The 12,417-nt window shown below is 44.2% G+C and overlaps 1 protein-coding gene across 3 annotated transcripts in view; it reads right to left on the bottom strand.

Annotated features, from left to right (window-relative positions):
• Positions 1-12,417, bottom strand: part of EGFL6 (EGF like domain multiple 6) — a 475,748-nt gene that overhangs the window by 260,610 nt on the left and 202,721 nt on the right. For all 3 annotated transcript variants that reach the window (XM_063953516.1, XM_063953515.1, XM_063953514.1), the window contains exon 8: positions 7,320-7,619. In XM_063953516.1, coding sequence (XP_063809586.1) covers positions 7,320-7,619 — 300 coding nt within the window. The remainder of the gene's footprint in view (positions 1-7,319; positions 7,620-12,417) is intronic.

Here is a 12,417-nt window from a genome sequence, read left to right as displayed (position 1 = left end):
TCGGACAACGCCAGCAATATTGTGTGTGCATTAAATATGGGCAAATTCCAGCACGTCCCATGTTTTGCACATACCTTGAATTTGGTGGTGCAGAATTTTTAAAAAAACGACAGGGGCGTGCAAGAGATGCTGTCGGTGGCCAGAAGAATTGCGGGACACTTTCGGCGTACAGGCACCACGTACAGAAAACTGGAGCACCACCAAAAACTACTGAACCTGCCCTGCCATCATCTGAAGCAAGAAGTGGTAACGAGGTGGAATTCAACCCTGTATATGCTTCAGAGGTTGGAGGAGCAGCAAAAGGCCATTCAAGCCTATACAATTGAGCACGATATAGGAGGTGGGATGCACCTGTCTCAAGCGCAGTGGAGAATGATTTCAACGTTGTGCAAGGTTCTGATGCCCTTTGAACTTGCCACACGTGAAGTCAGTTCAGACACTGCCAGCCTGAGTCAGGTCATTCCCCTCATCAGGCTTTTGCAGAAGAAGCTGGAGACATTGAAGGAGGAGCTAACACGGAGCGATTCCGCTAGGCATGTGGGACTTGTGGATGGAGCCCTTAATTCGCTTAGCAAGGATTCACGGGTGGTCAATCTGTTGAAATCAGAGCACTACATTTTGGCCACCGTGCTCGATCCTAGATTTAAAGCCTACCTTGGATCTCTTTCCGGCAGACACAAGTCTGCTGGGGTTCAAACACCTGCTGGTGAGTAAATTGTCAAGTCAAGCGGAACGCGACCTGTCAACAACATCTCCTCCTTCACATTCTCCCGCAACTGGGGGTGCGAGGAAAAGGCTCAGAATTCCGAGCCCACCCGCTGGCGGTGATGCAGGGCAGTCTGGAGCGACTGCTGATGCTGACATCTGGTCCGGACTGAAGGACCTGACAACGATTACGGACATGTCGTCTACTGTCACTGCATATGATTCTCTCCCCATTGAAAGAATGGTGGAGGATTATATGAGTGACCGCATCCAAGTAGGCACGTCACACAGTCCGTACTTATACTGGCAGGAAAAAGAGGCAATTTGGAGGCCCTTGCACAAACTGGCTTTATTCTACCTAAGTTGCCCTCCCACAAGTGTGTACTCCGAAAGAGTGTTTAGTGCCGCCGCTCACCTTGTCAGCAATCGGCGTACGAGGTTACATCCAGAAAATGTGGAGAAGATGATGTTCATTAAAATGAATTATAATCAATTCCTCCGTGGAGACATTGACCAGCAGCAATTGCCTCCACAAAGTACACAGGGAGCTGAGATGGTGGATTCCAGTGGGGACGAATTGATAATCTGTGAGGAGGGGGATGTACACGGTGATATATCGGAGGATGATGATGAGGTGGACATCTTGCCTCTGTAGAGCCAGTTTGTGCAAGGAGAGATTAATTGCTTCTTTTTTGGTGGGGGTCCAAACCAACCCGTCATATCAGTCACAGTCGTGTGGCAGACCCTGTCACTGAAATGATGGGTTGGTTAAAGTGTGCATGTCCTGTTTATACAACATAAGGGTGGGTGGGAGGGCCCAAGGACAATTCCATCTTGCACCTCTTTTTTCTTTTCTTTTTCTTTGCGTCATGTGCTGTTTGGGGAGGGTTTTTTGGAAGGGACATCCTGCGTGACACTGCAGTGCCACTCCTAGATGGGCCCGGTGTTTGTGTCGGCCACTAGGGTCGCTTATCTTACTCACACAGCTACCTCATTGCGCCTCTTTTTTTCTTTGCGTCATGTGCTGTTTGGGGAGGGTTTTTTGGAAGGGACATCCTGCGTGACACTGCAGTGCCACTCCTAGATGGGCCCGGTGTTTGTGTCGGCCACTAGGGTCGCTAATCTTACTCACACAGCTACCTCATTGCGCCTCTTTTTTTCTTTGCGTCATGTGCTGTTTGGGGAGGGTTTTTTGGAAGGGCCATCCTGCGTGACACTGCAGTGCCACTCCTAGATGGGCCCGGTGTTTGTGTCGGCCACTAGGGTCGCTTATCTTACTCACACAGCGACCTCGGTGCAAATTTTAGGACTAAAAATAATATTGTGAGGTGTGAGGTATTCAGAATAGACTGAAAATGAGTGGAAATTATGGTTTTTGAGGTTAATAATACTTTGGGATCAAAATGACCGCCAAATTCTATGATTTAAGCTGTTTTTTAGGTTTTTTGGAAAAAAACACCCGAATCCAAAACACACCCGAATCCGACAAAAAAAATTCGGTGAGGTTTTGCCAAAACGCGGTCGAACCCAAAACACGGCCGCGGAACCGAACCCAAAACCAAAACACAAAACCCGAAAAATTTCCGGCGCTCATCTCTAATTGTAATAGCATTGGCATAAAGTCACAGGCACGACTATGGCAGAGGACACTACAATGGCCACAGTAGTGTACAACTAAGAATCAGCCTCATAATGTCATATAACTGACATTTCTAAAAGATCTAAAAATGAAGATAAGTAAAGGGCCCCATACACTAGAACGATTATGCCCGATTTCAGCACAATTCGGGCATTCGGGCCGATAAATTGGGTGAAATCGGGCATTTTGGCTTTGTATCCGATCCGACCCGATGCGCGGCCCCGTGAGCGTCGGATCGGATCCTCCAGATATTGCATGCAAAATGTACCAAATCGTTTGTAATCGTATGGAACCACTCCCAGGAAGCTCCCGGGAGAGTTCAAGGGAAATTGCCCCGACTTCAGCCTCTAGACCAGGGCTGGCCAAACCAGTCCTCAAGATCTACCATCAGTTCACATTTTCCAGACCACCTAGCTGGTGCATAGGTGTAGGCATTACTAATTAAGATGTGCTGCATTCATTCCTAACTGACAATTCTACAGATCTCCAGGAGGCCTGGAAAACATGAACTGTTGGTAGATCTCGAGGATCGGTTTGGCCAGCCCTGCTCTAGACATATCATTCTAGTGTATGGGGCCCTTTAGACATACAATAGTAGCCTTGACAAAAGTCCTGATGTCTGCTCTGTTGCCTAGAGGAGAAAGTACTGACTTTCTTTTCATCTACAGCTAATAAATTTAAACTCTGCCTTAGATTGTCTTTCTCCAAATTCCTTTTGTCTTCTGCCTGCATCAATCTGCATTCCACACCAAATAATGCCGCTGCATGACTACGGGTTTGGCTCTAAAGATGATGTAGGGTGCACAGATTCCTGCACACAGATATAAAAACCACACTCATACTTCTAAACCATTGGCAAGAAGATGTAATTCCAGGTAGGCCTTCACTGTAATCAGAGTTTGGCTACTACTGATGACTTTTTTTTGCATTTTAAAATTACATAAAAAGAAAATAAATGGTGTTTCCACTTTATTTAAGAATTTTACTAAATCTCCATTCCCTAAATCAAGGGTGGGGAACCTTTTTTCTACCAAGGGCCATTTGCATATTTATAAAATCCTTCGGGGGCCATACAAAAATTATCAACTTAAAAATGACCCGCCCCCCAGTAGTTATGCCCCTTAGTGGTACTGAGTGCGCGCGCCGAAAAATGGGTGTGGACAATTAAAATGGGACATGATACACATATGCCCCCAATAGTGCAGTACCAGATACACATATGCCAGTGCAGTGCCAGATACACATATGCTAGTGCAGTGCCAGAAACACAAATGCCCCCACAGTGCCAGATACACAAATGCCCCCACAGTGCCAGACCGCTCACCGTTGCTGCAGCTCCATCCGGCGGCGGCATGTCTCAGCAGTCGGGTCAGGGCGGAGAGCGCAACTATGTCAGGCGGCGGCAGCGTGTAAGAGCCTCAAACCAGCTGCCAGTTTGTGAGCCAATCAGAGCTCGCGGACCAGCAGCGGCGGCTCCTGACTGGCTGCCGGTCCGCGAACTCTGATTGGCTCACGAACCGGCGGCTGGTTTGAGATCCTACCCACCCCTGCCGCTGGACATAGTAGCTGCGCTCTCCTCCCTGCCCTGACAGCTGAGACACGTCGCCGCGGTGTGTCTCACTGACAAACAAACGGGTGGGCCGGAACAAACGACTTTGTGGGCCTTATACAGCCCGCGGGCCAGAGGTTCCCCACCCTTGCCCTCAGATCTGATGTGTCTGAAATCGCAGGATCTGATCAACGGCCTTAATGTTTACAACATCGCCGATATGAGCAAGCCTAGAAGCATGATCACAATGGCCACCACCTGCCCACTTGCAAGTCCACTATATCTGCATTGGAATACACAGACACTGGCCTAGCCACTCCCAGAAAACAAACCCCTGTTTCCTGAAAACCCAGGTAGTGCCACCACTGCATGTGATCTCATTGGATTCATTCTCCACAAGCGCAGAACAGGTCCAGGAGCATCAGAGATGTACATAAAATATAGGGTTTACGTACACTATATAGACAAAAGTGATTGGACCCTCCTCGCTGCAAGCAAAGTGGTGTGCTCCTGCAGCAGACACGTGTTTGTGTTAGGCATAAAACGGGTAGAGGGGCACTGATCAGATCACTTGCTAACGAAATGGCTTGCCAAAAGAAGCTAACAGAGTTTGAAAAGGGGGTCACTGTAGGCTGCGCGATGTCATGTTTCCAGGGCGACGCTGGACTGGTACATAGAGAATTCGGTATCCCGGATGGACTGGCCAGCTCAGAGGCCAGATCTTAACCCCACTGAGATCCTCTGGGATGAATTGGAGCGACGGGTGTGTTCTAGGCCGACTCGACCTTCTTCAGTGTCGCAGTTGGTCACCGTACTTAAGGCAGAATGACAAAACATACCGCCTGCTGTTGTTTAGGAACTTGTGGACAGATTGCCAGGAAGGGTGTCTGTAGTAATCACTGCACAAGGTGGACCTACAAAGTACTGACGTCAATAAAATCTGGATGATCTATTTGCTGTCAGTGTCCAAACACTTTTGTCTACATAGTGTACATCTCTGAACCAAGCCCATTGTCCTTTTCAAAACCTAGCTAAATCAGGGAACACACTGCTTACTTCATTACAGCCCATACAAGGAAACCGTTGGAAATTGCAGATTTCACTTCATGGCTAGAGGTACTGAGATCTATTAATAAAATATGCTATTATTTAAGAAAAACACACACACACAAAAAAGTGTGCTCTGCCTTCTATACCATCAGGCAAAGCTGCCTTTTTAGGAAACCGAATGTTTTCTACATCTTTCACTAAGGCTGAACAGCACTTTGGAGTTCTGTTTTGTACATGAGCACAGCTAATTGTCTTTAAGAAATCATTTGCTTCTCTACTTACAAGGTTCTTTTGAGTTATCTAATATGAAAGCAAATACCAGATTGGTTTGTATGGGAGACACCACCTTTTTCTTTAGCACAACTATTGGTTAATGATTCCAACAAACTCTTGGACATGCAAAAAAAGTATGGAGAATTGGTGCAAAGGACAAAGATGTTTGCTTTTGTTTTCACTAAAATGCCAGAACCTGTGTCGGGTAGGCAACACTACTGTACATTTGTCTATATATGTATTTATGTGTAGGAAAACACTGTTACATGATCACGCCATACGAGCTCAGCTCCATTTGCAGTAATGGTTCCTTAGTGACCACTGTTAGGACAGTACTATTCTGCTATGTTTTGTTTTCTATCCAACTATTGTCTATGGCTTTCTTTTTCGATTTTAACGTTTTTTTTTTTGTTTTTTTACTGATTTATCTTTTTAAGCCTGTATTATGTAGGTTTTATGGAGTTTTTTAATCAATTATGGGTAGTAATTAACAGATTTCTTGGTGGTATTATCATAAAGCGCTGTGTATTTTAGAAATATTTAGACTGTTTATGGAGTTTTCCCCAAGTAATTTAACATATAGGGGGATATCCAATTATCCCCGGTAAAACATTGGGTCCGAAAAACGGCCGTTTTTCTGATGTTTCACGTTTTGTTTTTGTTTTTTTATAGGCTATCCAGAATGATCGCCTGAAAAAAAACAAAACCTCTTTCTCCCAAAAACACACAGGTTCAGTGAAACCTGTGTGTTTTTGTGTGAAACAGCCCCGTTTTCGGACGAAAACGGGGCTGTTTTCGGGGAATCTGCTTCGCCTGCCGGAGGCACGCGCCGGCTTATCGGGGCTAATTAGATAGCCCCCGGCGGGACAATTAGCCCTGATAAATTACCGGGGCTAATTGGATATCCCCCATAATTCCATATGACCATATCATCATTGAGTGCATCTACTTTATAAATGCCTTCAGTGATACATAATGGTTGATTGTGGTTTACTGGATGATGTTGGGGCAGTGACTGGAGGAACTGGACCACAGTGATGACTGCACTTGGTCACATTTGCCACAGTCATTATTGGTACCTGTGAACCTTAAATACACATACAACTGGCAGAGTCATACAGACCTATTGTATCTCCCTACATATCTGCAATGCTTACACAGTATTTCAAGACCAATGAACAAAGAAAAATGACATAGTGTGTGGCAGCATCGGGAAATTTCATGGTAAACTGCAGAAGTACTGGAAGAGTAGACCTCTATACTGGCAGTGGAGGGGCTCAGTGTACAACAAGGTAGTTGGGAGTGCTGTAAAAATCATGGGGGATAATCTGTGCAACAGGTGAATTGGTAGTTTGGGGTAGATGGTGGGGGGAATCTCTGTGCTAAGTACACACACTGGGCAAAATATACATTCAATGTCACAAACATTGGTATGTCTTATTGTAAGGGATTGAAATATTTCCACAACTATTCTTGGCTAATGGCCTTGAAAAAAAAAAAAGTTATGCATAAGTCAGCTGACCCTGGAAGTATAAAGTTTGTACATTGCACAAATAACCCATAACAGTAAATAGAACAGTTATCAATCATGAATAAATGAGTCAACTGTAATGTAAAGCAGCAGATTTAATGAATAAGTCAATAAGCGCCTTGTTGCAAAGATCAGAGTAAAATGTATTTCCCCTTCCCGCTCCAATACAATATTGTACTGTATACTATAATTATAATGGCGTACTGCAGTAAAATAAAATAAAATATAATGAATGTACTAACTTGATGTTTTGGTTTGTTAAATGTTTTATATATTTTTAGGCGTCACAGCTTGGATATCTATGGATGTGTACTAACAAATGTCTCCCAGCTTTTATGCCTACAGAAGCTACCATTGTTGGCTCTAGTGGGTGGGAGTAGTGGTTCTCCCAGATAAAACAATCCTCACATTTGCCCTACGCTATCACATGTGACAGCAGCCTGAACATGCTATTGTGACTATTTATTTGACGCTTTATATTTTTACTTGAGATTTAGTATATTTCTATAAACATTTTTGGTGTATTTTGTACAGTGTATTTTATTCACTTCAGCAATAAAATTAAAACTTACCAAACACGTCACCTCTCAGTATTTTCTCTTCTCCAATTATGTTTTCATAATCATCTTCTTCATCCTGTTCCTCTTCTCTTTCATTCTCCTCATTATAAGTTTCCCCAATGTAGACTCCATCTTCATAATCAAACGGTTGCAAGCGTGTTTTGGGTGAAGGGGTAATAACTGGTTCAGGGATTATATTCTTTATGTCTTCATTCCTCTTTAGGCTGTTTTTATGTGCCAGGAGTTTCTTAATAGTGTCTTTAACACTTCCAACTATTTTAGTGTTTTCTTTCACTGGCTTGTCTAGAATTGCTGAAGAGAAATCATGGAAGTGTTAATGGAAGTGCACAGAATATTCAAAATTAGCTTTCAGTTGTTATACCATTGAAATAACACCTTGCTTCTTTCTCCATAGTTCCATGTTTTTATTTATTGTCAGATATGTTACTGTTAGATTCAGCTTAGTTGTATAAAAAGTATAATACAAATTAATGAATAAAATAAGTGAACGTTAAGATAACTTTATGCATGACATGATATGGCGTTGTGACCAGCAGAAAGAAGGAACACACCTCATCATCATCAATTGTAAATTAGCATCTGGCCACTTGGTGTCAGTGTTATAGTGGTGTCCAGGGGGTTTATTTACTAAAGTCCCGATTTTGTCCGAGTTTTTTTTTTTCTTCAAAGTGTCCACACAGGAATTTACTAAGCACAAATCTCGGCAGTGTTGGCTGTATTCGTAATGGTTTTCACGGCAGAGGGCAGAAATACGAATGGATAGACCATCGGTCAAACGCGGCTGTTTGTTCATACAACACAGGAATTTACTATTCATTCGTATTTTGCTGTTTGTCAGTGAATGGTCAATTGCGGTCGTATTTTTTTCCAAATCGTAAAAAAGGCAGCAAAAAAATAGACCTGCTTTTTACTGGCGTGTTTGGATAGTCATGTACGGATCAGTGAGATCCGTGCATGCTTATCTGCGGGAAAGGGTCTGTTTTCTTTTAAAATCAAAGAAAAAAATTGCGTGGGGTCCCCCCTCCTAAGCATAACCAGCCTCGGGCTCTTTGAGCCGGTCCTGGTTCTAAAAATACAGGGGAAAAATTGTGTAGGGTCCCCCGCATTTTTTAAACCAGCATCGGGCTCCACTAGCTAGAGAGATAATGCCACAGCCGGGGGACACTGTTATACTGGTCCCTGCGGCCATGACATTACCCCCCCCCAACCAGTCACCCCTGGCGGGGCTACCCTGGAGGTGTGGGGACCCCTAAAATCAAGGGGTCCCCCCCTCCAGCCACCCAAGGACCAGGGGTAAAGCCCGAGGCTGTCCCCCCCCCCCCCCCCCAAGAGTGACCCCAATTAACTTTGCGGTTAAACACAGACCACAAAGTTCACATCATTGGTTACAATGTAACTGCGCTACGCTACATTGTAACCAGTGCGCTCCTCCTGATTGGCTGTGCGCTCCTGCACTGTCAATCAGGAGAGCGCCATGACGTGGCGCTCCCTTATTGGCTGGCGGGACCTTCACTGACACAAGTCACGGGGGGTCCCGCCATTCGGGGAAAGGAACCCCTTTAGTTGCGTGGCTCGGGTTTTCGGTTTATTTTTTTAAACAAGTACGTGGATTACGACGAGAAAGAAGAGGACAGATCTACACTGGATTGTTTGTAAGTATAATTTTATTTTTACAGGTAATCCGTGGATACTAATGGACAAGTGGACGTGAATCGCACCGTTGGAGGTAGGTAAGTATGTGAGTGTGTAAGTGTGTATAATTAAAATTGTACTGTCATGGTTTCTGTGTACTTTTTTTGGGGGGTATTTTTTTGTAGTAGAACTACAGGTACCAGCGGGCCCCTTATTTCCCCGCATACTGGTACTTGTGGTTCTCCAAGTACCAGCTTGCGGGGAATGCTTGCTGGGACTTGTAGTTCTACTGCAAGAAACAATATTCTTTATTTTTACACAAAGGCTATCAGCCTCCCATCCACCGCCCACGGATGGGGGGGGGGGGGGGGGGGGACAGCCGCGGGCTTCACCCCTGGTCCTTGGGTGGCTGGAGGGGGGGGGACCCCTTGATTTAAGGAGTCCCCACTCCTCCACGGTACTCCGGCCAGGGGTGGCTAGTTGGGGGGGTAATGCCACGGCCGCAGGTACCAGTATAACAGTGTCCCCCCGGCTGTGGCATTATCTCTCTGGCTAGTGGAGCCCGGTGCTGGTTTAAAAATACGGGGGACCCCTATGTCTTTTGTCCCCCGTATTTTTTTTAACCAGGACCGGACGCAGAGCCCGGTGCTGGTTGTATAAATATGGGGGGACCCTACACAATTTCCCCCCTGTATTTTTACAACCAGGACCGGCTCAAAGAGTCCGAGGCTGGTTATGCTTAGGAGGGGGGACCCCACGCAAATTTGTTATAGACTTTTAACACTTTCACACTACTCATATTGTACACAATAAAGCCCTGCATGGATCTCACAGATCCGGCCGGGATTGTGTTCTGTCCGGCAGTGTTTTACTAATCACTCCCGTAAAACACTGCCCGACAATACGAATCACATCGACATCGGAAAAAACGAAAATAGAAAACTCGGTAGCTTAGTAAATTACCGTAGAGGGATTCAAAAAGTTGCAGTAAAATCTGACCGATAAAATTCGAGGTCAAACTCCCTAAAAATCGGCACAAACACGAATATTAGTAAATATACCCCCATGTCTTTTGTGTTATTTTTTGGAACAAGTAATTTGTCAAATTCAGCTAATTAATAAATTCAATTCTATTAATCATTTCTGTCAAGAATAAAATCAACCTAGTTCTGTTAATATTATTTTCTATGCCTGAATGTGAGGTTTCTTTTTATAGCATAATCTAATACAATTCACTAAATATAATTTCATAATTCCACTGTCATATACTGTACATGTAAGGGGGTATGGTGCTCTACAGCACTGGTCAGTGAGGAAAACAAGGTACATAAAACAAGAACATATAAGGATGACAAAATAAATGCATATGTGATAACAAAGGGTTTGGAGGTCACTAACCATGTTAAGGGGGGTACTCACAGAGCGATAGTCTAAGCAATCTGACTAGATTGCTTAGATTTTAAGCATGATCGCTCCGTCTGTACCCCCTACAGCGATAGCGATGCGCAGCCCCACGCATCGCTATCGCTGGTGCTAGCAGGTCGCTCATTTCATCCGCATGACCCCCCCTCCCCATGCTCAGCACACATTGCACTGTGCTGAGCGGTGGGAGAGATGTGTGCTGAGCAGTTCGCTCAGCACACCTCTCCCACATCGGCTCGTGAATACGGGCCTTTAGAGCTTAGTGGAAAAAGAGCAGTAGAGAGAGGCAGTGTTGCCTGGAGATTGAGACAGGATGTATTAGGGTAAGTAATGATGGAAAATAATGATTGAATAGACCAAAATCCTAGTGCATAACTAAGCGCATATATAAGTAAAACAGATGGTATATTTTCATGGACAGTTACAACCTAATATTCATATTTGTAAGAAGAATCCTGTAATATTTATTGAAAACACAGAATTATTTAAATCATCTTTAGAAATTACAGTTTCTATTTAAAGCCACAGATTCCACAGTGCCCAATATATATGGCAAAGAACAGTAAGCATGCAAAGATGCAATTAACTGAACAAATCACAGAGGAAAAACATCTTACCACCATTCCTGACAAGAGACATGCATGGTTGTGAATACTGGACATACATGAGACAGAGAGCGTTGCCCATGAGAGCTTACAATCTAGAGGCGTTATGGGTGGATGAAAATATGATTAAGGGGACATAATAGTGTGAAATAAGGTCCCAAATTTCGCTTCATGTTCCCCCCATTCATGAGGCACTTTATGTACTTAAAGGCACACTTATACTGGTTTTTAATACCATTGTTATTTATCTAAGACATTTACATTATGAATGTGTAATAGTCTTACTGTTGTCAGGGCCGGCCCAGTACACTGATATCTCTGGGGCCCCCGCAACCCCCCTTGACTTGGCAGAGGGGGGCTTTAAAAAATAGTGTGTATTTATATATATATATATATATATATATATATATATCCCTAGAAGTTGTCCACGGCACTCAGTAAATAAATATCAAGGAGGCAGAAGTATAGCAACGTTTCGAAGGATTTATTCCTTCATCGTTAGGCACGAGCTATAGAGTGTCTGGTATGTACAGGGTTACTAACAACGATCTTGCTATGCTTCATTGAACAATATCAGGCAAAAATTGCAATCGTCTTAATTGAATGATATTATTGCAAACTGCTGTATGTATTGAGAATTTTGGGTTGTACAATATGGAAATCAATTAAAAAATACCTTAATATCACAGTCAGGGAGGCCATACAGATTTCTAAAAGAGAATCAAGGAGTGTGAAACAGGACGCATCGGCTAAAGGAGGACCATACAATGGATGCTGCAAGGCCATGGAGGGCCGGGAGCAGAGCAGGCTTCTACTGACTGACATGGGGCATGCAGTCCATAGGTAGGCCCTGTAATACAGGTAGGCACCATATTTCTATCCATGTCTGAGTTGTCAAGTTTTGCTAATGGGTTGACAGAGCTGATGGATAGTTCAGACTATACTCCTGTTGACCTGTCAGGGCCTGGGAGGGGTAGGCCTTAGGATTGCAGTGATGCAAGACCCACTTCTTTAACAAACCCAGCCAAATCTCATCCTAACCCTCTGTCCCACGCTCGGTCTACCCCATCTGTGTCACACTGTCTGTCTGCCCCTCCCCTTTAGAATGTAAGCTCTCACGAGTAGGGCCCTCTTCCCTCATGTGCTTATCCTTTTCTTACTGTAATAATCCTTGACTGCCCAAATCCCGCAGTTTTTTGGCTACCTTGATACTTATCACAGTGTAGTCTACTGATGCAGTTATGCTTAGTTACCCTGTACTTGTCCTATATTGTCTTCAACTGTAAGTCACTGTTTTCCTGTTTTGATTATGTGGACATGTACTCTGTAATTGGGCGCTGCGGAACCCTTGCAGCACCATATAAATAAAGGATAATAATAATAATAATAATGCAGATGGAGACCGGGGGGGAAATGTGATAGGGTGTGCG

The sequence above is a fragment of the Pseudophryne corroboree genome, chromosome 2 (assembly GCF_028390025.1).
Source record: "Pseudophryne corroboree isolate aPseCor3 chromosome 2, aPseCor3.hap2, whole genome shotgun sequence".
Lineage (NCBI taxonomy): Eukaryota > Metazoa > Chordata > Amphibia > Anura > Myobatrachidae > Pseudophryne > Pseudophryne corroboree.
The sequence above is the reverse complement of the archived record's forward strand: the minus strand, read 5'-3'. Positions and strand labels throughout refer to the sequence as shown.